Here is a 27,771-nt window from a genome sequence, read left to right as displayed (position 1 = left end):
GGCCAACACCAATTGCTTCAAAATGGCGACAGAAAACCCGAAAGGGCGCCCCCCCCCGCCATATGTTTTTAAGCTCTCTCAATAGGACGCCGTAATAATTTTTTGCCGGAAGAAAGACCGCCCCAACTGAACGACACTGTAGGCCGCGCCGCCCTTTCCCCGGAGAGGTAGGCAAGGTAACGGTATGCTTGCTTCGGCGCTTGGCTATTACGTCATCCGGCAGCGCCAGCCCCTTTCAAGATGGCGGAAGGAAGCGCCCGCCGACCCGGAAGCGTTATTTTCGGAGGGTGAGGAAAATGGCGTGGAGTTGCTGTGCCCGAGTCTGGGTTAGACAGGAGTTATGGGGTAGTAGTGGAATCCGGACACACAGGTAAGGAATGAGGCGGAGCTGCTACCCATAGGAGGAGGGCGGTGGGGTTCAGAGGAAGGGGCTGGGGGTGGGTGAGGTGGTGTGCTGCTGCGGGTATCGAGGAGTTTGCTGCGAGGGTGTGCCTGGGAGAGCGGTGGGGTTGTCGCCTTTGCCGCTCGGCTTTTCCAGGAGTCTGTTATTTTAAAAAAGAAATCCGGCATCCAGAACGATGGGTAGGATCCAATTCTCTTTCCACCCTCCCTAATCGAGGGCGATGAAGAAGGAAAGACTGTAGTAAAGAAGTGGCTGTGGATGGGGGAAGTACGATGCCTCCAGTCACTGGTCCAGCAGTTACACAGCCTCTCCTTATTCCGACGGATTGGAGAAAGAGAGTTGGGTGTGTCAATGGCACAACGGTGCATTGGTAGACAAATGGACTGAAGTAGCTTCGCAGAGTCTAGTACAAAATGAAAATATAAGATTTCCTTGGTAGCACCTTGATAATAATTATTTATTTGTTAACCTTACACCCCATCTACTAAATGATGCTTATATAACAACAACAGTAATTAATAATATCCAAAGTGAGAACCAGAAACAAAATAATTTATTGTTCTGATATCCAGTCCCATCTGACAAATCATGATTCTGAAACTACAATTTGAAGCTTTTTGACAATTTGTATCTTTTTGAAGTTTCAATTGATATTCCTACTGAAATTACAAAACATGGCTTAGGTGTTTCTTTTTTCTCACAAGCTGCTGTTTGGCATAACATCTAGGGATGATTAGGAAAAGGAGAATAAGACAGAAACTGTACTTTGCCTATATAGGCGGAACACAAAGTATTGTTTGGGTTCCTAAACTGCTTCCTAAACAATATCATAGTTTAGTGTTATATCTGAAGTGGCCTAAAACAACCATGTAACCATGTAAGAAAAACAAGTTGACATACAAACTTTGAAAGGTATATTCTGGATAGGCAAATCACAAAAAGATCATAATACTTTGGAGTGGTGAGAAGGTGCTTTTGGTTTCTCTTAATCTGGTATTTCTGAATAAGAAACTGGTATTTCCTAACATCTTGGAAACATTTAGAATGAGTCCACTTTGTGTTCCATATGTATTTACTTTTAGAAATACCCTATACACACAACAAAGAAATGGATTCAGAAGACCAGCACAGAAGAGTGATCTGCAAACACCAAACCCAAAAACTGGTATTAAGCCACAGAAAAGTAGTTTGTCTCCTCCAGCCTATCAAGAATCTTCCCGTTCAGTGAAAATCCTTGTGAAGCCATTCTTCTTTACAATTGGGGTAATAATTGTTTGATATTACAGATAATGTGCCGCAGTCCATATGTATTTAACAAAAACTGGTTTGTTTAGTGGTAAGCTACAGAATTTTCATATAGAACAAGGATTATATAGAGGTGGGATTTTGTCAGGCGGACCCATTGCAGCACCATGACAGCTGAAGATATGTTTATCAAATTTTTCTAATCTGTAGAACAATTAAAGTATTGGGATCCATGTCCATATAATGCCTGAGTAAGAAGAACAGGGCTGCCCACATTCCCATCCCTACCCACTGTTTCTATTCTGAACACCGTAGGTTTGAATGGGGCTTCTACCCATGTTCACTTAAATGTGAGTGGAAACATCTGTGTAGTACAAAATCCTGCTTTATCAAGATTCCCATCATGTTCTATTCACTTTAAAGCAAACACAGGTAGATAGTCCTCAAATGTTTTCTGGTCAATCTGAGAAGTTTGAAAACAGATGGTTGGGGCCAGCTTTCGCAGGGATATTGGGAGCGGACCCAGCGTGTGCAGACCCATGCCTCCTGTGTATGTAGATAGTTCCTGTTTAGGCATAACACCCAAATTAAAGCATTTAATAGAAGTTGTATTTCCAGTCTAAAGACTCCAAAAACTATGTAGGGAATAGAGATCAAATATTGGTATTGTAGACCACCATGACTGTAGAGGTCACACCATACAATGAGTTAACAGTCTTCTGGTGCTAATTTGAATGCTTATGGTAACAAATGATCTGAATTATGTGTTACCTGAAACCTTAATTAAATATATTAGTTTTCAGGCTGTGCTTTTGGATCAGCTGCTATTTGGCAATATGAACATCTCAAATCCAAGGTTCAGAACTATTTTGAAGATAGTCGAGCAGACTGGATGGATAAGGTGCGACCACAAAAAGGGATGGACTTCAGAAGGCAGGTATTTTGGGCACTAATTATAATTTTACTACTGAAACTATTGTACATAATGACCAAAAATTTTTTTTCTGTTGTGCCTTACCTTGCAAAGCCTTCTGTATATTATCGTACTTTTCTTGACAAATCTCAAGGGAAAAACCCATGAGGAATGAATATGTATATGTGTGTGTGTGTGTGTGTGTGTGTGTGTATATATATATATTTCAATAGTAAGAGAAAAATTATGAATGTTAAGGTTGTGTGACTCAGCCATCATGAATAAGATAACATCTTTGGGTTAAAGAAGAATGGCAAGAAATAACATTTTTAATTAGAGATGGTGTTAATTCATTAGCACTTTTTTTCATTTATTTGGAAGATTATTTCACAAACTCGAAACATACCAGTTGAATATATCTAATCACAATGTTTAGTTTATGCAACTAAACATTGCAATCCAGAGGTAAAGTGATATAAAAATACAGTGGTACCTCGCAAGACGAACGCCTCGCAAGACGGAAAACCCGCAAGACGAAAGGGTTTTCCGTTTTGGAGGCGCTTCGCAAGACGAATTTCCCTATGGGCTTGCTTCGCAAGACGACAGCCCATAGGGAAATATCCGGGACAGCGGGGAAGCGCAGCACGTCTTCCCCACTGTCCTCGGACCTCCTCCGAAGCCGGGCGGCGGGGCGGGAACGCCTCCTCCCGCCGCCGCCGGGCTTCGGAACGATGCTCCGAAGCCGGGCGGGGGGCGGGAACACCTGCCCCCACCGCCCGGCTTCGGAACGCTGCTCCGAAGCCGGGCGGGGGGGCGGGAACACCTTCTGAAGGCGGGCGGGGGGCGAAAGTCTTTGTCCCCCCTGCCTGCCTTCCCAGGGGCTTTTAAATCGCCCCGGACAGCGGAGAAGTCCTCCGCTGTCCCGGGGCGATTTTAAAATGCCGCCCGCCAGCATTTTAAGATCGCCCGGACAGTGGAGAAGTCCTCCGCTGTCCCGGGTTTTTTTAGAATGCTGGGGGTGGGAAGAAAAGCCCTTGTCCCCCCCCCCCCAGCCTTCAGAAGAGGTCCGGGGACACACTGTCCCCGGACCTGGTCTGAAGGCGGTTTCCCTAGGAACGCATTAATTGATTTTCAATGCATTCCTATGGGAAACCGTGCATCGCAAGACGAAAAACTCGCAAGACGAAGAGACTTGCGGAACGAATTAATTTCGTCTTGCGAGGCACCACTGTATGTATATTTCATTAGGAAAATGCATCACTTAGAAATCAGACATAAAAAGGAACAAATCCTTATTTACTACATGGATATAGTATTTAGATTTGTTACAGATAAGAGCCATCTCTGTACCCACTTTTCTTTATGGCCCTGCCCATTGTTGGCATGCAGCTCCCAAAAGGTTACCCACAAGGGACTGTTGGCCTTAGGTTAAATAAGGTTCCCAGCCTTGGTTTACACTAACTAGAGAGGAGTGCAGTTATCTTTTGAAAATAGGTGTTTGTTACCTATGTGTAATTACAGTTTTCTAAGAAAAGTTTTGGGATAGAATATTCTTCTTTTGTTTTGTAAACTTGATTTCTTCAATGCTTTTGTGTATTGAAAATACTAAATTGCATATTAATCAGTTTAATATCCATTGTCTTGAGGTACTGTATATATTGGATCAGGCCAGATTAAGACTGCTCATTTTCTTTCAGGTTAACCAGTGGTGGAATAGTCTGAGCAACGGGCAACGTACTGTGTCAGGTTTGTGTTAGCTTACAAGTATTAGACATTCTCAGGAAGAGAAATATGGCAAACAGGTACAGTATGTCACTAGATAGCTATGATAACATGCTTACAAGTTGTTAAACCTAAGGCAGTCTTTTCCACCTATGTGTTTAGTTTGCTCCACTACATAATATATTTTGGCCTAAGATTATGTAATATTGCTCCCTAACTTAGAGGGATGCAGTGCAATTTTATGCTCAGATTATTCCTCCTAGAACAAGGATGGAGACCCTGTGGCCTTCCAGTTGTTGTTGGACTCCCAACAGTCCCAGCCTGCATGGCCATAGATGATGAAGGCCAGACATTTCTCACCCCTGTTCTAGAAGGTTGAAGACTCTTGCCTATTGCTTTCTGTAAGACTTTCTCCATGATTATGGCTCTGTCACACAAGATTGTTTCCTGCATAGAAGCTGGCTCTGTTACTAGAAAGTTGTAACAGAATGTCAAAAATAGTTTGATTACTACTTAGTAAATGTTTTAATATAATTATGATACAGTGGAACCTTGGTTTTCGAGCTTCTCGGAAGCCGAACGTTTCAGAACTCGAACGCCAAAAACCCGGAAGTAATTGCTTCCATTTTCAAATGTCAAATGGCTTCTGGGGAGTTCCCCCCCCCCTTTTTCTCCATTGACTTCGCTGACTGCCCTTTGCGCCTCGGTCATCAAACGCTTCGGAAGTCAAACAGTCTTCTGGAATGGATTACGTTTGACAACCGAGGTTCCATTGTACTGTGTTACTGGGGACTGAGAAACTGATATTTCATGAAAAATATAGGGTTTACCAAATCAAGATATGGTTTCCAAATGTAAGTGTGTGGTGGTGATTGAACATGTTTTATTTCCACTCTCTATTCTTCATCAGTAAGAAAAAAATTTAAGGGTGGATTACAGTTCATTAGTATTTTGTAGGCAACTTTTGAAAAGTCTCATATGAAAGCAAAAACACAAGTAGTCTTTAAAGAATGTTTAAGCACAATTATTTGTGACCTGAATGATTACTGGGTTGCATCCAAGGCATGGGGGGAAAGGAACTGCTTTATGAGCCAAGTCCTTACCTGCAGGTCAACTCTGACAGTGCATTGCTTCAGTCACCTGATGTCACGAGGACCCCAGGTAACCCCTTTTCCTTTGCCCTCATGGTTTGGTTTCAGAACACATGGGCAATGGCACAGCTTTTTGCAAGTGTCAGCAAACAGCTCATTGTGGATAATTACAAAGCCCAGTGCAGTTTAATTTCAAATAATCACCATCATCATTAGTGCTTGAGTAGTAGTAATAGTAGTAGTAGTAGTAGTTTATTTGTACCCTTCCCATCTGACTGAGATGCTCCAGGCACTCCGGGCAGCTTCCAACAAATATAAAAACATAATAAAACATCAAACATTAAATACTGCCCTATACAGGGCTACCTTCAGATATCTTCTGGGTTTTGTGAATTGTGTTGGATGGACAGTGCAATTTTGGCTTTGTTTTGTTCCTGAAAATAATCTTTTCAGAAATATATATTTCTAGACTTCCCTTCATCCATTTGGACATGTATGTGGGCATGAATAAAGCTATTCATACAAATACAATAGAACCATGAAACTGCAGCGTTACTAACAAACTAGCAAAGTCAGGCAGCAGTAACAACTTTATAAAGCAGAGTAAACATAAACACGTGCAGTGTCTGAGGAAAAAAAATATTCACCTGGCCTTTGAAGGGTTGTAATGTTGGTGCCAGACATCTCTTTCTGGGGAGGAGAGAAAATCCACTTGAAAATAACTGTTTTGTGGTGCTTGGGTTTACAATAACTTATTTGTGGGTTGTATACGTTATATATTCGAATGCTTTCACTTCTTGTTTTGTCACTACACTTTTCTTGTTAAATCCATAGGCATTATAGCTGCAAACGTCTTTGTATTCTGTTTATGGAGGATACCCTCTTTGCAACGAGTAATGCTTACATATTTCACATCTAATCCAACTTCTCGTAAGTGTGCATTAAAATACATGCAAAATTGTACAAGACTGTGTTTTGTTTTATTTTAGGGCTGTGGATTGACCACCTGATTTAAGGAAATACCAAGCAAATTGGTTTCCACAATACAAATATTTTGGGATGGACAAACTAATGAAACAATTTACCTGCATAAATATTTTTAGTGTCATGTAAATATCTTACAGAAGTAGAATATCTTCTTACTTTGTGATACACTCAGTTCTAAACTAGACAGGGAAAGAAGATGAGAGTCAAATATGCTGAAAGAGAATACCAAAGCCTTGAAAAATATGCCAGGCAGATACACCAGCTATAGAAAACACAAAAATGTCTAGGTTTTTCAACACTTCAGAGTAGTTTACTATAGGTTAATCTGTGACAATATATACTAGTTGCAGAAAGATGGGATAAAATTCAGATTCTCAATTAAAATCTTGGTGTTTTCTTTCCTTCATAATTTGTAAAACCTTGCCTAACAGTGCATCAGAAGTGAGGGGAATCTTAGTTAATTAATTGTTTCCTCTATATTCACTTGTCCTATCTGTGACCAATTTTTCAGTGTTATGTATGGTGTAATGTTTCATTGTATTTTGCTGTTGAGGAGTCCCAACTCCAAAAAAGTGGATGATTAAGATTTATTTAGCTACTGTTCATTTTCATCCTTCTCAACTAAATCACTAAACTGTCAAGAAAAAAGTGTTCCGTGCTGTATAAACTCAAGTTAAATATTTTTATGTGCATACCTAAATCTACGGTGGAGGGAAAGCTGTAAAAGTCAGTGTACAAGTGTGACCTAAGAGGCACACTGCAGGCAAAAATGTTAAGGTAATCTTTTGAAAATTATGATTAAAGGGTGTCGGGCTCTTCTGAGAAGTAAAACCATGTTCAAAAACATAATGCTTAATGATTTTGAAAACCCAGTGATGACTATGTTTTTTCTTGCTAGAAGTTCCATTCTAATAGTTCAACTTGTAAACTGTGAACGGAGAGATGAAATGCTAAAATAGTCTTAACAGCTGTTTTCTTCCTTTTGCCCTAGGAGTTGTGTGCTCTCCCATGTTGTTATCTGCATTTAGTCATTTCTCATTTCTACACATGGCAGCCAACATGTATGTTCTGTGGAGCTTCTCAACCAGTATAGTCTCTCTTCTGGGACGTGAACAATTCATGGCAGCGTACCTTTCTGCAGGTAAGAAGCCTTCCTTGGTTATCTCTTTATGGCAGGCACCCCCAAACTTGGCCCTACAGATGTTTTGGGGCTACAACTCCCACCATCCCTAGCTAAGAGAACCAGTGGTCAAGAATGATGGGAATTGTAGCCCCAAAACATCTAGAGGGCTGAGTTTGTGGATGCCTGATTTATGGGCTCCTAAGATGATTTAGGGACGTGGGTGGCGCTGTGGGTAAAACCTCAGTGCCTAGGACTTGCCGATCGTATGGTCGGTGGTTCGAATCCCCGCGGCGGGGTAAGCTCCTGTCTTTCTGTCCCAGCTCCTGCCCACCTAGCAGTTGGAAAGCACCCCTAAGTGCAAGTAGATAAATAGGTACCGCTTTATAGCGGGAAGGTAAACGGCGTTTCCGTGTGCTGCGCTGGTGCTGGCTCGCCAGAGCAGCTTCGTCACGCTGGCCACGTGACCCGGAAGTGTCTTCAGACAGCGCTGGCTCCCGGCCTCTTAAGTGAGATGAGCGCACAACCCTAGAGTCGGACACGACTGGCCCGTATGGGCAGGGGTACCTTTACCTTTACCTTTAAGAGGATTTAAAACTTGTCTTTGACTTACACTGAAGTTGCTTTTATTATGTGTTATGAACATTCTTTGATCATTGGAGAGAAACTGTCATTCATCAATACAATCCTCTTCAAAACATGTCTGGATGAAGACTAGTTTAGAAAATTCTAAAATAATTAAATGATGAGCTTCCCAAGCAGTATTCTGTGAGCCAGTATGAGTACTGTCCTAGGCCCAGGATCAATGGGCCAGCTACTAGGATTGGTTTTTTTGGTCCATTAACCACCCTAATCTAAGTGGGCTAGCCTTTAGGCATCACCACCATTTTAGTTTAGAGGTCCTTTTAATAGTTGTTTGGGGGTGAATTTTTCACAGAATTAGCTTTCCTAAATTAGGTAGGAGAAGTTACACTTGCTAAAATGTTATAGTTCATGGAAATATAGAAGTGCTATTACATATTAAAAGAAATAAAAAGAAATAAAAGGTAAATGACTTCTTTCTTGACTTAAATGACTTTCTGCTTTCCTGTGGAACGCCCTCCCACCAGATGTCAAAGAGAACAACAACTACCAGACTTTTAGAAGACATCTGAAGGCAGCCCTGTTTAGGGAAGCTTTTAATGTTTGATGTATTACAGTATTTTAATATTTTTCTGGAAGCCGCCCAGAGTGGCTGGAGATTATTATTATTATCATCATCATATTATTATTATTATTATTATTATTATTATTATTATTATTATTATTTCTTGGCTTAGGCATAGATCAAGCTTCAGAGCCCCAGAGGGAAAAACTAAGGAGAAGTGAACCGCTTCTGAAGCTATTTTTCTCCATGCCATAAATCAGTCCCACTTTGGAGACTCTATTCTGGATGAACCTGTGTCTGCCTTAAGAATTGCATGTTCCTCTGTAGGGCAGTCCAGTGTGCTGTGAAAGCCATGGGTTTAATGAAACAAATGAAACTAGGACAGTAAAATAAGAATATTTAAATGTTTCATGTCCCTCACTGAATCCGTGCTTCTGACAACATTATTATTTTTCTTCTAGGGGTTTTTTCCACATTTGTGAGTTATTTTTGCAAAACGGTCACAGGAAGATTTGGATCATCACTTGGAGCAGTAAGTCCTGCTGAGTACAAACAAATCTGTCTGCTGTGAAAGACTGGTTTTTGGAGCAGATTGTTTTCTGTTTTCAGAAGTCAAGTTATTTTGGGGGAAAAGCTACAGTGGAGAGTAGTTTAGAAATCTAATGAAATATTGGGGGGGGGGGGGTTGGTCTATAAGCTTCACCCCAGCAAAAGTTACTTAGTTAACTGTTTCCTCCCACTGTTTATATCCGTGGTTCCCAACGTGGGGCACACGTTTGATTTTTAAGGGGGGCAGTTCGATAATGAGTTAGACCAAGTTAATGGCTTTCTCCACGTGAATAGGAGTTCACTTTTTAAATAATAAGAATTATATGTCAAGGGGGATGGGGGGGCATCAGGATTTTAGAGATGTTTAGGTGGGGCATGGCCAAAAAACGGTTGGGAACCACTGGGTTAGATCGTTTGTATAATTAATAATTAAAAAAAAGATGCCTCAGTATCAGATAAGCTATAAGTAAAATCAGTGATGGTGCCAACTCAAATTTTTATAGTGCTCGTTTTGTCCACTTTCATTTTTGCAGCAATAAGAACTATTTCCAGCTTGTCTTCCATTTAAACACTTATTTGGAAACAAGTCCCATGGATTTCAATTAGATTCCTAACTAGCTTTTTAGGATTATAGTTTTACTGTCATGTTTCTGTAGCCTTATTCTGAATTAAGTCCCAATATCAATAGGACTTAATTCACAGCAAAACAACTAATTTCCACTGCAGTTTTTATCCCCAAGTACATTTTTACTTGTGGAGTAGGTTTCATAGAACTCATTGGCACTGTCTTCTGAGTAAAACATGAATGAACTTGTCAATATTAGGAATAAATTGGGTATGTTATATCAGATTGTACTGTTTTCACGTTGATACTTTCTATCTTGAATATCAGAAAGATTTATTCACAGACAGGAAATAGTCTATGCTTTCTTAAGGAGAAGGGATTTGCCACTCACTTCTGTTGAACCTCTGGTCAAGATAAGCAGTAATCTTTTCTGACTTCAACAGAAATTCAATTCTAAATTGAAAATCTTTTGCTTTTGTAGTTTGCATTTTTATTGCCAATTAGCCAATTTAAATGTTTTAAAGTTTTGCTTGTTTTCTAGTCGGGTGCTATAATGATGGTCCTTGCAGCAGTATGTACGAAGATGCCAGAAGCCAGGCTAGCCATAATATTCCTTCCAATGTTCACATTTACAGCCGGAAATGTAAGTGACTTGAAAGAACTGAAGCAACTTCTCTCCTCTGTTGTTACCTGTTTTTGTCTCATGGGCTTAACTTTAAAAAAAAAACACAACAGAAAAGGAAAAAGGGGTGAGAAGGAAAAATGAAAGCAATAGAACTCAGGCACCTATTGCTAAACATTACATAGTGATTTTTATAATGACTATCTACAAAGGAAGCAGTTCAGGGAGGGGAGGAACTAGGGTTGCTGTAGTTCAAAAAGTGAAAATCGCAATTTCCAGGAAACAGAACAACTCTGCATCCAGTCTTCTTCTTCTGCAACCAGATAGAATGGCTCCTGTCAGGTGATGGGTAAGGAGGGTCCCCAAAGGAGCTGGTCTCTCAGCAGAGCTGGTGGAGTGGGTCTTCTAATTTACCAATACAGAACTGAGGCTTGGGAGAGAGTTACTGTATTGGGCTGAATGCGCATCTGCAAATAAGCTGCACCTTTAAAATTCAAGGCTTCTTTGCGGGTGCGGCCCGCCTCCTGGCACTCCATCCCCAAACCGGTGCCAGGGGAGGCCACCCGCCGCTGTCCCCGCACTCCTGGGCTGCTTACTTGGGGGAGCAGGGAGCCGCGCGGTAAGGTCGTGAATATAAGCCACACTTTTTTTCCAAGTTAAAGTGCAGCTTGTATTCAGGCCAGTATGGTACATTCTCAAAGTTGCTTAATATATCCATGGTAGAGATGGTGCTTTAACTCGATTCCAGCTACAACCCTCGCCCTTGTTCTCAGGCGTGACTAAATGGGATTTATGAATGTGGACTAGATTCATTTTATCATTGTTGGAGCTGCTGAAACATGAAGGCAGTGTTGCTGTTGTGTGTGTTTTTTTGCCAATGCTGTACTTGTTTACTCATTTCTAGGCTTTAAAAGCCATTATTGCACTGGACACGGCCGGACTTATTTTGGGTTGGAAGTTTTTTGACCATGCTGCACATGTTGGAGGGGCTCTCTTTGGCATGTAAGTTTTTGTACTGTGCTAGTACTATGAGAGTGATGCTTCAGTGTGTTGTAGTTTGTTTGTCTTTTATTTATTTAAAATAGCCCTGTAAAATTTCTACTGAGAAGTGTTTTTGGCCCAAATGCCTTCATGACATATACCTATAACGTGTTCTGTGAAAGAATTTCAGTTGAAGTTATGCGTTTGTTGCTTTTTAGGTGGTATGTAACATACGGGCATAATCTAATATGGAAGAATAGAGAACCGGTGGTGAAGGCATGGCACACAATAAGGACTTGGAGACCAAATAAATGAGGTGGGGCTTGCAACTGGCGCTTTTGAGAAGAAACTTGTACAGAAATGGTGTGCTGCTTTGAAGACTGGAAAGTGGATTGGTTGTTACATTACTTACACAGTAATGGGATCTTCAGTTCTAAATGTGATAATCCACGCTCAAAATAAATGCATTTATTGATAAACACATAACCAAGTAGAAAACAATAAAGATTTGTATCTCATTGCTTTATTAAGGGAGTCTGTATTATTTCCTCTGGCTATTTTGGAGCAAAAATAACATTTGATCAGTTGGCTGATAGCTTCTCATTTAGAAATAAATTATATTAAGATGCCAACAGTTCTAGTAAGATCCTGATACTACAGAGCTCTGGTTAAGAAACTGCTTTATCATTCTCCTTGTCTTAATCTGCAATGATGTTTGATATTATTAGGCATATATATATATTAATGCACACACAGAGCTGTGCTCTACAATTAAGCTATGGCCTCTTTCAAATGCTATGGCCTCTTTCAAATATGTGGGGTGGGGAGGAGTAGTACAAATGCATTTGCTGTAGGACGTCTGGGCTGTGAATGGAAGGGCATGCACAGTGGACTGCTCCAGGTGAGTCCCTTACTAAAAAAAAAGCCCCACAATATGGGGGCTGGCACCATTTGCTAGTAGCATTCATTAAGACTACACAGATGACTTAGCTAGATCAGAATAGAAACCAACCTCTTTCTCTCCCCTTCCCCCGCTTGTTAAAATTGCTGCCTGACATCTCACTTCAGGCTCCCTCTTGGGCACTGCATTAAGAAGCTCATTCTTAACAAAGGAAAGGCGGCCTGTTCCAGACCCTCCAAGTGTCCCAATTTTCCAGGGACGTCCCTGATTTAGAGAAGCCATCCCAATTTCCGATTTGATCCCGGAATGTCCCACTTTTCCATAGGATGCCCCTATTTCCATTGGAAAAATGTTGGAGGGTATGGAGTTATCCAACCCCCAAGCTATCTGAAGGCAATCCCACATAGGGAAGTTTTTATTAATGTTTTATTATGCTTTTATATATGCTGGAAGCTGCCCAGAGTGGCTGGGGCAACCCAGTAAGATGTGTGGGGTATAAATAGTAAAATTATCATTATGGAATGGGACGTGCCTATTATCATCGGAGAAATGTTGGAGGGTATGCTGCCCTTAGGTTCTTTTTAGGAAGATTTTCTCTAAGGGAGGAAAGGACTAAAAAATGCTCAGAGGCATTCAGCCCTATATGTCAGGATTTTGGAAACAAAAGTTGGCAACCCTACTTGTTACAAGAGCCTGAGAAACAAAACTCACAGAACCTATACCTTTTGTGACAAAGGGGTTGGGCCTCCTTGTGATTTAACATAGTGCAATGAAAAGCTTTTTGGGAGAAGGAGACTCTTAGAATATGTTACTTTTTGTAATAGCAGTCTCTGCTAATGATTCTGTTAGGCTTAGGTTTTAAATACTTGATGATTTGGCCATCTTCTGACAACAGCTAGCTAGCTAGCCAAATGCCAACCCTTCCACCCTCTGGTCAGATCATTAAACTAACTCCTGCAACCATAGTGAGGAAAAACTGTCATGTTAAATATCATAGATCATTTTTTATGGTGGTGAAGGATATCCCAAAGGCGACCTGTAACACATATTTATAACACAATTTTAGAATTTTTCAAATGCATTACATTTTATTTATACAGTATATTTATGCTCTGCTCTTCAGTAGATATCCTCAGAGCATTTTTCAATACATAAAAATGGCAGATCCTATAGAATGGAGAACTCAGATTTACTGACCTATTAAAATTCTAGAGATAGTATAGCAGGAAGTTTAAGCACCTTTCCCCCATAACTTAAAGGTATTTGAAATAATTAGGCTTTTGTATTTGATCAATTTTATTGTGTTAGCAATGACCTAAATATTTAGCAATTACCTAAATTTGCTTCTTTCTAAAGCCAGGCTATGTAAAAGTTTTGCTGCTGCCAATAAACACAATTTCCTTCTGAATCCTACTGTTTGAAAAAAAAAGCAACAGAATGCCTTCTGCATGGTTGATCTATAGCTTTTTTAAAAAGTCAAACCAGTTTTAAATAAGTATGAGTGAACAAAAAGCTGCTAAGGCTGTGCTTAGTGAGGATAGCATAGGATTGGATCCAGTTGCCCGTCTGTAAATGAAGTTACCGCTTCCACTTGTACAAAGGGCTGAGATCCAGAGACTTTTGCTGTGGGGAAGGGTGATTATCACCAAGCACCACCTTCCAAGGAAGGAAAATCTGGAATGAGTCTGCTCATGGGGATTCTGGATTCAACCATTGACATGGTCCGCTCAAGCTATTAAATTGGCTACAAAGACATCATTACTCCCTTGAAGATGTCCTCATTCTTTGAGCGTAAAGGATTTAAGAAGAAGATGTGTTTATTGAAAGAGCGATTTTGATTGTAAACTGCCTTGAATACTTGCAGGGTATAATTGTAGATGAAGTAAAAACAGACAGTGTTGAGCATGCACCTGTGTCTATAATTCTTCTTTCCCCATACTTTTAGTCTGATCCCAGTTTTGTGATCCTACTGTGGTATAAAATGAAACCAGTGCAACATATTGAAAAGGAGTCCTGCATTCTAAATGGGTTGGATTCAAAAGTGCTTTTTTGACAGAGAAAGGGGATTTTTGTTGTTCTGACATGAGGCAAGATCCAGCACAATAATTGAAATCCAAAGGCGTGCTTGTATTTGCACAAGGCATTCCACTAATTCTTGCACAATAGTTCACAAAACAGCACTATGCCAGAACTTCTTTTGCTCATGCATCTCTGGTTCCAACCCAGCATTATTATTCTGTTTATCTTGATGTATGATGTTTTTATTTAACAGTATTGTATAGCACATTGACCAGGGATATCCACTTTTAAAACAGGCATCTTTTAATTAATCCTGTATTCTGTGCATTTTTCATTACTTGACTGGAACTAATCTTATAAGAATCAATATCTTGCAGCTGGGAGCATTTTTACAATGGTGAATTTTAATTATGCAACTGATAGTGTCAGTTATATTGCAGCCTTTAGCTGTCTGTAAAGATGCTGACAGCTTTATCCCTTGCTTGTTTATATGGAAGTAAGTCCCACTGTGTTTGAGTGGAGCTGGCTCTCAGGAAAGTAGATAATTTTAGCCTGTTTTCCAAAGAACAACTTCCACCTTGATCAGTTGCTTTGCTGTGCACTGGAGACGATATTATCTCCTGCACACATGCAAAAAAAAAGTTTGCTTCTAGCATATGCTAAGCTGTGTAAACTGTTGTTACATGCAGAGTGTAAGGCAACAGCCACCTTTACTTTTGGTGTGTGTTTGGCATGCATTCTTATTGGACAGAAGGTGCGTTCTTCCTTGCTTCTAAAAAACAACACTTGTGTACTAAATACACCACTAGAGGAGCAAGCTAAGGAGAGCCTGGAGGAAAAGGAATGCTCATCTCGGTGCTTGAGCAGTGGATATTCCTTCAATTTGTGCATATGGCCCCAAGTTCTCTTGTGAACATCTGGAAAATACCCTAAAGACCTTGCCTCTTGCTTCTTTTCCCTTTTGCTTTGATTCATGATAGGTCACCCTAGCGACTAATCCAATTGCCCCCCCACCCGCGCCTGATCTAATCACCCCCCCACCAACTGCCAATCACGGATTGCAGTGGACATGCACTTCCAGCATAACCGAAGCTTTATTAGCATCTTTTTAAAGGCGCGTCGATCTGCATACCGATGGAGCCGGTCTGCCTTCGATTCAAGAGGCAAGCGGTGCAGGGCATTTCCTAGAGAGAGCGCCAAGCCCTTGGAGGGGATGGCACAAAGCTCTGGGACCGGGGCTATGTGTGTGTCACCCCCACATCCCTCCCCCCCAGTTCTTTTTGTATCCCTGGCAGATGCTGCTGCATTAAGCTCCTTCTGTCGCGGGGGGGGGCGGTGGTGATGGTGCACAGGGGCATCACGTGTTTGGCATCCTTCTAAAGAGGGACTGATATTGACCCAAGTGGGGAGGGGGGGTGGAGAAAGAGAAGAGTGGGGAGGGGGGGAAGCCAGCGAGCAAGTGGGCAGGAGGAGGTGCTGCTATTGGCAAGCGACGGGGCGAGCTGGGAGCGTTGCTGCGCGCAGGGGGAGAAGCCGCCACTCTTGCTGCAGAACTCCCCCTCCTCTCTCTCCATCTCCTCCCGTCCCCGCATCCGTGCATGGTGGCGCCGCCATGGCTTGGCCCTGCATCAGCCGAGTGTGCTGCCTGGCGCGCTTCTGGAACCAGCTGGACAAGTCGGACCTGGCCGTGCCGCTCACCATCCACAATTACTCCGACATCGACGAGCCGGCCGACGAGGGGACGGACGCGGCCGGTGCCCCCCCGCCGCCTCCGCCTCGGATCCCAACAGGTGGCAGCACCAGCAGCCGCCCCCACCAGACCCACCCGCGGGCGCCCGCCGCCGCCTCGCTGCCCGTCTCGGCGTCCGCCCCGTCGCTGCAGGACGGCCTGGGGGGCGCCAGGAAGCCGTCGAAGAAGACGCGCGGCGGCTACCGGAAAGAGCCCTTCGCCGCCGAGACTCAGTACCAGCAGGATTTCCAAGCGTGGCCGGTGCAGAAGCGGGACGCCCTGCCCTGGATCGGGGAGTACAGGCGGGTGGAAGCCCCCGGGGCGCCCCCCGCCGCCGCTGCCGCCCCGGCCGCCCCTTCCCACGCCGCGATCCCGGGGGGCTCCCACGTGTACGTGCTGCCGGCGGCCGGGCAGGAGGTGGTGGGCAGCAAGTACAGCGGCTTTAAGCAGGTGTGGCCCTCCTCCTCGCCGCCAGGCGGCCCCGAAACCTCCTCCTACAGGTAGGTAACGCGCTGAATTGGGACCGCTGCCGGGGATTATTTTTGGAGAAGGAGGGGTTCTCTTTCTTAGCAGGGCTTAGCTCCTGCAGAACATTTCCACTTGCCCCCTACCCCATCCCTTACACACACATGGGCCACAGCTCGGCCCTGGAAGGAATAAAGACGCAAAGAAAAAGGGTGTCTCTGAGCATGTGTGGAGCACATTCACTTCATCTTCCTCGCCAAGGGTTAACCGTTTCCTGCAGATAAAGCTTTTCTGTGCGGGGAATAGGAGTAGGGAACCTGCATTTGGTAGGTTTCGGTATTGCATTCATTGCCTGCTTGACCGTAATGCTTTTTTTAACATTGCATGTATGCCATCTACATGCTCACTTTTTCTGCATTTCCTCCAAGGAACTAAGTACATGCTTCCATTTCTCCAGTTACATCTTTAGAAGAGCCCTGTGAAGTAGGTTAGGATGAGCAGCTGAATGTCTGGCCCAAGGTTGCCCAGTGAGCTTCATGACTGGGGGAAATGTTAACCTGGGTCTCTCCAGTCCTGGTCCATTCACTTGAAAGGGTAGGGTCCTTGTGGCATCTCAGTGAAGCAACATGCTTCTGTGTGCAGTTGTTGACACGTGACAATATATATGCAGGTCCCCCTCCCTCTCACCGACCACATATTTGTTTTTCCGCTATACAGAAGTGTTTTCTGTTAGGCAAAGCACAATATACTGTATGCAGTAGTCCAGGTCACCACAACCAAATCTTGGTTCAGGAAGTAAGGATTTCCAGAACCCGACAATCTACATTGGGTAGATGACACCTCTTATACTGAGAACTCCATAGCACTTTCCAAATCACATTGAAATACTTTCCCAGTCCTGTCCCCCCCCCCCATATACATCCCTAATCATCCCAATGCTTTTCTTTTTTAAAAAAGCACCCAAACAACTTAGATATATTGCCTATGAATAAATATTGCAGCTGCTAACCTCCCCTCCCCAGTATTTACAGTGGTACCTCGGGTGACAGACGCTTCAGGTTACAGACTCTGCTAACACAGAAATAGTACCTTGGGTTAAGAACTTTGCTTCAGGATGAGAACAGAAATCGTGTGGCAGCAGCGGGAGGCCCCATTAGCTAAAGTGGTGCTTCAGGTTAAGAACAGTTGCAGGTTAAGAACGGACCTCCAAAACGAGTTAAGTTCTTAACCCGAGATACCACTGTATTTAAAAGGGAGATAGAATTACGTAGGATTGTATCCAGCTACTGTAAGTCATACTCAAGAGTAGACCCACCGAAATCAATTGACAAATTAGTCAAGTCTTTTGATTGAATCAAACAGCTGGAAAGGGTGATCTAGTCCAGCCCCCTGCAATGCAGGAATCCCAGTTAAAAAAAAATCCTCACAGATGGCCATCCAACCTCTTCTCAAAAAACCCCAAGGAAGGAGAGTCTGCCGCCTTCTGAGGTGGCCAGTGGAGCTCTTACTGCCAGAAAGTTCTTTTTATGGGTCTACTCTTGTAGCCTTATGACTTGTCCTCACCTTCCTTCACTCTCTTGAGTATAATAGTTGGATATAGCTGTCAGTCTGCAAGACTTAATTCCCAAATGCATTGCTCTCCCTCTTCCACTATGATCCACTGGGAGGAATACAAATCACTATTCCATGGAGTATTGAATGAATATATAGAAAACAGATAGCAGAGCATGTTTTTGTCTTTCCTGTTCTTTCTCAGGTGAGCACTTTCTGCCTCTTTTCCAGGTGCTGGGGTCCTGTCTCTGCCTTATCTTGCAGGGCTCACCAGCAAGACCTTGATGCTACAGACAGGGCATCATGCAATCAGTGAGATTATCAGATCAGGCTTTCAAAAAGCCTTGGCTTGACCTAGCCCTTTCTTTTTCTTTTCTTTTTTCCCTTCTGAGTGCAGACAGACTTCCTTCAGACTGGCTCACTGGTTGCTTTCCTGCTCCCCAGATTATTTAACTCTCTGGAAATCTGGCTCTTAAAAACCCCCAAATGCCTTTTAATTTGTTTTTAATCTTGACTCAGCTTGTTCTGGCAAAGGACAGCTGTCCTGTGCACAGCATGGTTTTGTATGCTGGCCAAGCAATTAATAGGATGTCAGTGGTGTATTGATAATGCTAGCTGTTGAATCTGAATCAAGTGTCTCTCTCTAAATAGCAAAGGTGTTCAACTGTTATCAAGGGTACGGAAGGTTAAGGCATTTGCCTGGGAGCAGGTAATGTCTGTAGGTATTCCAATACAAGGCGAGGGGCAGAGATTTCAGCACCGGTTTTCTATGCCTCATTTTCCATTGCTTTCAAATTGTTTCCTGTTAATTTTATATTATTTTGAGGTGGATGAAAGAGCAAGGTAAATTTAAAAAATACATGTGGATATATATTTCCAGTTTACCTTTTCCAACATTATAAGCATGCTAATTTTGTCTACTTCCAAGTAGCGGTGCCCACTTTTTGTACCTTTAGACACCTTTATTTCACTTTACAAATTCATTTTAGGCATGAATATCGTCCATGGACTGGAGCAAAACGATCAAGGCCTACAAAGACGACACAGGGTTTCATTATTCCAGAGGATCACTTTGCGCAAGAATCCAGCTACAAAGCAGACTTTAAGGTAAATGAACTTTGCAAAATCTTTGAAATGCAGGTGTTTGCTAATGTGAGTAGGACTCAGCCCAGGAAAACAGTAACACATCACGAGTAATGCTTCAGCTTTCAAAAGAGTAGCTAACCTATCAAAAAGACCAATGCAGCAAAGGAGCTCCTCTGCAGATGTGCACCCCATATTTATTATGGTGCTCATCTGGGCCCCATTGAGCTGGCTAGATGTGTGTTTTTTATGCAGGTAGGGATTCATAACCTAATTTGAAGCTAGGAGTTGGTATCCACAACTAGAGCTGAATTAGGGCCAGGATCTGACAGCTTAAAGTGGTCTATTTGCAACGCAATAGCTTTTCTGCAGAGTCAGTCAATCAGGTTGGTTACTGAAAGGAGCCAGAAAGGGTATATTGAAAAGAAAACAAATACAAAAATGAATTATACTCAATTCAAACAGACTTATCATAACTAACTATTATAACAATATAGTTCATAAACAAACTGTTATTTGAAAAATCGCACCAGTAAGACAGCAGTAAAAGGTAAAGGTAAAGGTACCCCTGCCCGAACGGGCCAGTCTTGACAGACTCTGGGGTTTGTGCGCCCATCTCACATCTATTGGCCGGGGGCCAGCGCTGTCCGAAGACACTTCCGGGTCACGTGGCCAGCGTGACAACGCTGCTCTGGCGAGCCAGAGCCGCACACGGAACGCCGTTTACCTTCCCGCTGGTAAGCGGTACCTATTTATCTACTTGCCCCCGGGGGTGCTTTCGAACTGCTAGGTGGGCAGGCGCTGGGACCGAGCAGCGGGAGCGCACCCCGCCGCGGGGATTCGAACCGCCGACCTTTCGATCGGCAAGCCCTAGGCGCTGAGGCTTTAGCCCACAGCGCCACCCGCGTCCCTTCAGCAGTAATTTCACTCAATTGCTGCCCTAAAGGCTAATCCGTTTGGCTCTAATTCTGCTTGCTGTGAGGGCAAACAAGGCTATACATCTCATAATCCCCATGCCATTTAAATGTAATTTTGGCTATAATGGGCACAGAACTAATTCTCCCTGCAGAAAGCTATCTCTTTCTAATATCTGGGAAATCCTCGCTATCTCCAGAATCACAAATACACTGGCGCCATTCAAGACTAATCTGGTGACGACCTTCAAGCACCTTTGTAGGCTGTGATTGATATCTTAATGCAGAAAAGCCATCCCTGGAGGGCAATGTATTAATTTAGGTAGGTAGCTCTCCATTTTAAAATCATCCTTGAAGAAGGAGAGCTCCTGATAAAATTATATAGCAGCCAGGTCCTGTTTCCATTTAAGGTTCCCCAGTTTGTTTTTAACCAAGGATTTTGGTAGCTAAATGAACTATGCAGAAGGCAAGATTAAGTTTCTAACTGTGGAAGCCCACAGATTATGGATAGGTTTTTACTTTTCTAGCTTGCTCAAGAAAGCAATGACCCCTTGATTCCACAAACCAGCCTTTTCCAACCTGGTACCCTCCTGGGCAGAGATATTAATTTAGCAGCAGACACACGGGACGTTGTCCACAAGACTTATTTTATTAGTCCTGAATAAATTAAGCATTAGCCAAGGAATGAGACGGTCTGAACTTGAGCCCTAGTTGTTTAGATCTAGTATTTCTAGATTTATCTGGCAGGGTAAGAAACCAAGAATTAAATATAAGATATTGATTGACACTAGGGAAATAGGAGCCTTCTCACTGCCAGATTTGTGTTTATATTATGAAGCATCATGTTTCTGCTGGTTAAAAGATTGGATAAAGTTGGAGAATACTGAACTGCTAGACTTGGAGTGGTACAGTGTTAAATTTGGTTGGCATGCATGTCCATGGTAAAGTAAAGCTAGAATACATAAGAATTTTATGAATCATGTAATTAGGAAAAATATTTATCGAGTTTGGGGAAAACATAAGAACCTGATAGAAAGGAAACCACCTTTATGGCTTTCACCCGTTGAAACAATGGAAAACAGAATTAAAATTCATAGTCTACTATGCTCTTAGGGGAAAAGCTATGGATGGAACCTTTTATCATATGTGGTGGACCTGTAGATTAGTTAAAGAATATTGGGAAATGATATATAATGAATTGGGGGAAAAAATTCGGGAGACTTTTACATTCCTGTTAGGAATAATGAGGCCCCAGGTACCAAGTATGTATGCCACTACAGCAGCGAGAATCCTATATGCACAAAGATGGAGAGAGGCGATAGTACCTACAAAGGAGGAGTGGCAGATGAAATTATTGGTATACGCAGAATTAGCAAGATTAACTAGCAAAATTAGAGAGCAAGAAGAGAAAGTCTAAAAGAGGAATGGAAGCCATTTGTAGGCTACCTAAAAAACCATTGTAAAAATGTTAGAACTTTAGTCAGTTTGGTTAACTGACTAAAGTGCTGAGTAAGCTCAGCAGTTTTAGTTTATAATTAGAAGAATGTGAATGTTTAAATAGCTAGAAAAAATAGAATATTCAGCAGCAATGGGAAACTTTAGGAAGCCATGAAAGGATGGTCAGGAAGTCAATGGAATAGAATTATGGATTGATGTAATGTATCTATCCCCCTCTTCCCCCTTCCTTTTCTTTCACTTTTTTCTTTTATTCTTCAGTTCTGTATTTTGTACTCTTATAAATTCACAAATAAAAAATAAATAAAAAAGATTTTTGGATCTATAGGTATTATATAAAAAAATCAGACCTAGACACTATTAACCAGTACATCTTTAAAAGTCTCAGGATTTGACTTACTTATTTGAAAACTTTTCTAGGCCATTTTAAGTTTAAAATACCCCAATGTGGTATATAAAATTAACAGCATTATAAAAACATGAAACAAGTTAAAACAGGAATGCAGAAAAAAGAGGGATCTCTGTGGCCACAACTCAGCACCATTAAGACCCATTGATTTAGGAGATCTTCAGAAATATATACTTGCAGTATTTAACCCATTATTTTAAACAGGTCAGGTATAGCTTGGAGGGTTTGTTTCCTAAGGCTCCAAGCTTTTGCATCTGTGCTATTCCTTCAATCAATTTCCACACATCAAGTGAAATTGCACTTGTGAGGAGGATATTTTGAGTTGACTATGCATTTAAACTCTTGGCCATATTATGAACTTGATGTTATAGACGTGATCAGCTATGTAAATGTCATAAGGTGTTGGGATGGGAGATATTTGGGAGAAGGCTCCTGTAGCGGGGTTGAGTTGCTTTACTTCCAATTCTACCCTATCCCCAGCTATCAATAAAAAAACCCACTTTTCCTTCAGGGAGGCATCTGAGGAAGAATAAAGTCTGCAATTCTAAACATGGTAAGGGTTTTTCAGGGGTTCTCTTCCCCTTTCCACCTTATTACTGCTTGCATGTTGGCCTTACACAGGCAGAAAGGTTGCCACCAGTTGAAATGTACTTACAGGAAGCTACCTTTAGTTCATCAAACTTCATATTGTTGACACTGACTGACTGGCTCTCTCTTCAAACTGTTACCTTCTCCAGCCCCACCTGGAGCCCCTGGGGCTTTTGTGCATGCAAATCATATGCTGTACAGCCCTTTCCGTAGCTCATTTGCCCATCATTGCAGTTGAAAAGATCTGGCCCATCCTGGCCATTCATGTGCAGGGAGTAACGTCTGAGCTCTCCTCAGTGAGCTGGTCCAACCAAGTGTGGAGTTTAGCTTGCATGCATGTGAAAGACACCGAGGATGCCAATCTAAAAGGCTTTTCAGCGGCAGCTGCGAGTGGGCGAATTTCTTTGAACCAGCCCTCAGGCACCTCACTTGAATATAGCCTCCCATCTTGTCCACAAAGCACAGTTTGTGGCCATGGAAAAGACTTCTTTCCCCTCAGCCTAATATAAGCACAAAGAAGAATAAAATTCAGCTTCTTGACTCCAAACCTCATTGAATTATGTCACATACCATATTTCTGCAGTGCACAGGCTTTGTATTAATAACAGGGCTGGATTCTGTCTGTAGATCAGTATATGAACTGTCTGCAGCTCTGACAATAAGAGTATCTTTTGAATAGTGAGAAGACCCTTTAATATTTCCCAGCATGTAGAGCAGGGGTGAGCAAATTGTGGCCTTCCAGATATTGCTAGACTGTAATTTCCACTGGCTATTCTGGCTGGGGCTGAAGGGAGCTGGAGTCCATCAATATCTGAAGGAGCATGTCTCTGATACAGCAGGTCCCTTCTTGGTGTTCTTGAAGGGTAGGAACATGGGTACAAAGGCCTTATACTGGGTCAGACAGTTTGCCCAGCTAGTTCAGTACTGTCTAGCCTGACTGACAGTGATTATTCAAGGTTTCAAACAGGGTGATGCCGGGGATCGAACCTGCGATTTTCTGCATGCAAAACTGATATTCTGCCACTGAGCTACAGGTCTACAGCCTGTAACTGGAGCCCACGATGATGTTTTTGTATGTAGCAATGGACCTAATCATTCGTCTTTTCTTTTCTCCAGATTCCAGAAATGAAGACTAAGTTTTCTCCGAATCCTTCTGCCGTTTTCCAGGCGCCATCTCGCATCCTCCATGTATGAATCTGGATCATGCACATTTCCCATCCAGGCAGCTTGAATGTTAAGGTTGTGAAAATGTACAGCTATGCAACTTTCACGAGTGGTGTTGAGATAAGAACAAGGATTATTAAAAGCAGCTACAGCGAATATCAGAATTTATGCATCTATTATGAACATGTAAATCAAAAAGCACTTGAGTTGGAGATGGTGGAAAATACTAGGGGAGAGTGACCTACTTTCATAGAAATAGGCTCATTAACAGTGGGCTGACTGGCTTCAGTATTCCGGATATTGACGTTGGTCAGCAAAAAAGCAGCATTTTAAGCTATAAGCTTATGCTGAAGAACACAATGGGGCAGGGCTGAGTAAGGTGTATAGTAAAACACTCCCCTCTCAATGTTGTATAGCCACACTGATAAGAAAATGAAAGTGAGACTCGGTGGCTTTTGAACGTTGCTGTTTCTTTTTAGATCTGGGGATCATCCTCAAAGCATATATCATATTGTTGCAAAGACTTTTGATGTCTCCTTGCTGAGGGTCTTTCAAGGTGAACAGGGTGGCCCTTGAGCCGTTTGCCCTAGATTGTGCTCCACACAAATGCTGACTGGATTTTAGAGGGTTCTGAACAAACAGAAGCAGCATTTTATCTTTCAGAGGTCCTTACTCCAGTTAAATACTTCACCAGATTCCTTCCATTTCTGTGGAGCTCTTTTGATAGGAGCTGTGGTTGGTTTCAAGATTGTTTCTTCTTTGGAGAGAGGTTTTCCTAGGACTCAGTCTCACATCTCTGCTTCATTTCCTCCTGGATAGGCAAAAACCTTTTATTTCCTTAAGAGCCCAGTGCTTGGTCATTCTGAGGCAAGGCACAAGCTTCTCTTAAGTTGGTGTGCATACAGACTCAGTATTCACATCCATTTTAGAATACCCCCAAGGTCTAGAGACTTTATTCTGGAACTGAAAATCAAGACTTGATCGAGATTTATTTCTATCCCACATCTTTAGTAGGCCAAAAGAATCCCCAGAGCAATACTATTGAATGAAACAGGGATTTTTAAAAGCTTGGTGACTTTATTTATTTGTACACTGCCTACTTAATAGGACCTTGAGATAGCGTACATTAAAGCATCTAAATAAAACAAAAACGATAGAAATATAACTAAAAACACAAGATAACAGCCAAAGGATCACAGCACCATAAACATTTCCTAATTTTAATACCCAGCACCAACTACTCCTGCTGGGCTTACATACAATAACTAGGATACATCTGTCAAAAATAGTAGACCTCACATTTATGGTCACTGAGGTATATTTATGTATTTCTCCAGGAAGTGCATTGCACAACTTTGGTATAGCCACCCTGAAGTACCTGTTACATTTTTAGGGTTGGGGAAACTATTACATCCTGTGGAGAGAAAAAACCATCAGAGGGAAATTGAAACATTCCCAAAAAAGTACCAACTTTTATTGGAAACTGGAAGCACTAACTTGTTTAGCTCACAACATTGCAATGGACCAGATGTTAAAGCAATGACCAATTCAAGTTGTAATAGTGCTATTTAATATGTATGTAAATATTGTACATAGAGAGAACAGATGATTTTTTCCCTCAAAATAATAGAGTATGCTTAGTATTCTTTTAGTTATCATTAATTGTTTTGAGAATGCAAGGTAGAAAATTTATTGCCTTCAAAATCCTAAATTATTGCCTGCATATTGGTAATGCTAGTACTAAAGAAATGTTACATAGTGGCTATTATAAGAACATAATTTGCAAACAGGGATCATTTTAAAATTTCATTATCCTACATTTTTGAATCGTATTGAGACAAAAGCAGCTTTTGCCTAGGCTCTTTTAATAAACCATTTCTTAGTGTTAGTTCGGTTCCTCATATATTGTATATATTTTATCAAAGTAACTAATTGCCAACTGACATTTGTAAATGTCGGAATGATCTATTGCCCTGATCCTAGGGACTTCAGTGTACGTCACTCCCTTGGTGGAAGGCTGGGGTCCACCAGATGATGTTGGCCTCCAAGTCCCATCAGCTTCAGCCAACACAGGCAGCGGTCAAGGCTGATGGGAGCTGTAGTCTCACCAACACGTGGAGGGTCACAGGTTCTCCACTGCCGGTGAACAGATTCTGGTGGGCTGCATTCAAGCAGGGACTTCATGGTGCTCCACACAAATGCTGACTGGGTATTGGTGGGTTCTGGAAAAAACCAAAAGCAATACTTGATCTTTGGGAGGCCCCAAGGCCCTTACTCCAGTTCTACATGTATGTGTTTGTATTGGAGTCGTGGGAGCTTTCCACTGGCGCACTCGAATTTGACACTTGCCCATTAGAATTAAGAAGTTCTTGATAACATAATATTCAATTTGTTCATAAGTGGCTAAGCAAGAACCATATAGGGTATAATCCTGAGAAAACTGGGTGTCCCAAACTCCCAGTTATTATTACAAGAAAAAGACATAACTGTCAGCTCACCCTCTACTGGTGTCAGTGGGATGTTGAGGTGCCTAACAGGATTTCATCACCGTCAAAGGCTTGGGTGTGCCCAATAGGAGTTTTTATTTCATTTCATTTTTCTTCGTACATCATGCCATATCACAAACTGCTTTTGGAACTCATTCTTCATCTACTTCATAAGTGGGTGCTTGTCTAATCATTCAGATTTCATACAGGGACCATTTGACAGATGGCCCTACATCTAATGTAAGCACATGCAGAAAGAATTTGGGGAAGGGAATGGGGATAAGAATCATGGTCTTTCAGGAACATAGTTAAAATATTCTTTGTTGCATGTTGAATGTTTCTGAGTAAAAACCTCTTTATTCTGCTTGACGATTTCTGATATATTTAAGCAGTTGAGTTTTAACTGGTTCAGTTATTTGCAATCCAGACTTTTACTAAACAGACAAAAGAAAACCACACTGCCTATTTGGTTTCTGTTTTTAATTTAATAAGATTTCTTAAAAGAAAAAAAAAAAGATGACAACAAAGCAGCTATACATGAAGTTTGTATTTTATGGAGTCAAAAGATAAATTTAATAAAAATGTATTTTGGCTACAGGTTCTTTTTCAGTCTTCAGTTTAATGGAAACTGTTTGGAGTACTAAAACATTTCGATGGTTTGCATGTATACCAAGGAACAATAACATTTGTATGGTAATCTATTATCTGCTTTAGGGAACTGAGAGTGTAGCTGAAATCTGCACTGGTTGAATTCCAGTTCTTCCCCCCCCACAACCTAAAATGTGGCCAGCCCTAGGGAGTGCCTGGATTGAGTGCCTGAACCTGTTCCTCATCTCCCCACATGGCAGGTAGTCTGTGCATGAGGAGAGCTGACATTTCTGATCCTGTTGGTCTACAGGTGTGTAAGAGCATTGCATGTACATGATTGGCGCCCTACATCTAGAACAACATCTGTGGTCCTGGTAGAACAGATTCACGAAATAAACCACTTGCTGGTCACAGCTCTCTCACATCAGATCAGGGCAGTGCTCTTTACTTTGTGTGATGCTTTAGAGTTTATATATACTTGGGCTCAACTGAGTGGAACTATTGTGTGTGGTAGTGGAGCGGGAAAGAGAGGGATTATTTTCCATAAAGTCACTTCCTACGCTATGAACACATTACAGTATTGTTTCCCAGCCTTATCCAGGATGTTATAAACTATTGTAGGAAGCTGCCTTTGCAGATACACAAGTGTTTCCTGTATTCTGATAAAAAAATATGCCCCTTTATTTGAAAGAATCGTAGAAGGATTAAGCAGCAGCAGGTACTTTTTGCTTGAATAAATGGCAGGTATTCTGGCAAGGATTAAGGAGGGGGAATCCACCTCTGTTTAAGGATTGGGTTGGGGGCTCTTCACAAATGATGCTATTTCCATCTAGTTAGTAGTTCTGTGCATAGATAGTGGCTGAACAGCTGTGTATTTTGCAGTATAGAAGTACATATGCTGGCCCACATTTATCAATATATATATATATATGTATCACAGCAGCACACTTGCATATAAGGTGACATGCTGCTGCACTTGAGTGTTTCATACTATTTTCAATGTGCAAAGCACTCCTAGAATTTTTCTGTCAATATAACTTTCCTTAGCAATTGGTTGCTGTGGCAACATGCATT

At 41.9% G+C, this 27,771-nt stretch overlaps 2 protein-coding genes across 3 annotated transcripts; both read left to right on the top strand.

Moving 5' to 3' along the window:
- The first annotated feature begins 208 nt into the window (after positions 1–208).
- PARL (presenilin associated rhomboid like) lies at positions 209–11,871 on the top strand. Its single transcript, XM_082223510.1, has 10 exons — positions 209–370; positions 1,486–1,666; positions 2,445–2,585; positions 4,259–4,307; positions 6,209–6,304; positions 7,353–7,502; positions 9,090–9,160; positions 10,284–10,385; positions 11,269–11,366; positions 11,564–11,871. Exons 1-10 carry the CDS (start codon positions 297–299, stop codon positions 11,658–11,660), a joined length of 1,059 nt encoding a protein of 352 aa, XP_082079636.1. The 5' UTR covers positions 209–296; the 3' UTR covers positions 11,661–11,871.
- Positions 11,872–15,537: 3,666 nt separating this feature from the next.
- Positions 15,538–26,704, top strand: MAP6D1 (MAP6 domain containing 1). 2 transcript variants are annotated; one of them, XM_082223512.1, is made up of 4 exons: positions 15,538–16,494; positions 19,000–19,117; positions 22,383–22,424; positions 23,576–26,704. In XM_082223512.1, exons 1-3 carry the CDS (start codon positions 15,878–15,880, stop codon positions 22,392–22,394), a joined length of 747 nt encoding a protein of 248 aa, XP_082079638.1. In that variant the 5' UTR covers positions 15,538–15,877; the 3' UTR covers positions 22,395–22,424; positions 23,576–26,704. The 2 variants fall into 2 exon arrangements, with proteins under 2 accessions (XP_082079638.1, XP_082079637.1); XM_082223511.1 differs by lacking the exon at positions 22,383–22,424 and having other exon boundaries at positions 15,540–16,494.
- Positions 26,705–27,771: the final 1,067 nt, after the last annotated feature.

This window comes from Podarcis vaucheri, assembly GCF_965113315.1.
Source record: "Podarcis vaucheri genome assembly, chromosome: 5".
NCBI lineage: Eukaryota > Metazoa > Chordata > Lepidosauria > Squamata > Lacertidae > Podarcis > Podarcis vaucheri.
This window is presented reverse-complemented; position numbering and strand designations above follow the sequence as displayed.

Bases quoted from the DNA above. Each gene is read 5' to 3' on its own strand.
- PARL (XM_082223510.1), top strand. From the start codon at position 297: ATGGCGTGGAGTTGCTGTGCCCGAGTCTGGGTTAGACAGGAGTTATGG. The intron at 1,667-2,444 runs GTAATAATTGTT...TAAATATATTAG, and splicing joins CATTCTTCTTTACAATTGGG to TTTTCAGGCTGTGCTTTTGG. The intron at 11,367-11,563 runs GTAAGTTTTTGT...GTTGCTTTTTAG, and splicing joins GGAGGGGCTCTCTTTGGCAT to GTGGTATGTAACATACGGGC.
- MAP6D1 (XM_082223511.1), top strand. From the start codon at position 15,878: ATGGCTTGGCCCTGCATCAGCCGAGTGTGCTGCCTGGCGCGCTTCTGG. The intron at 16,495-18,999 runs GTAGGTAACGCG...AATTCATTTTAG, and splicing joins CCCGAAACCTCCTCCTACAG to GCATGAATATCGTCCATGGA. The intron at 19,118-23,575 runs GTAAATGAACTT...TCTTTTCTCCAG, and splicing joins GCTACAAAGCAGACTTTAAG to ATTCCAGAAATGAAGACTAA.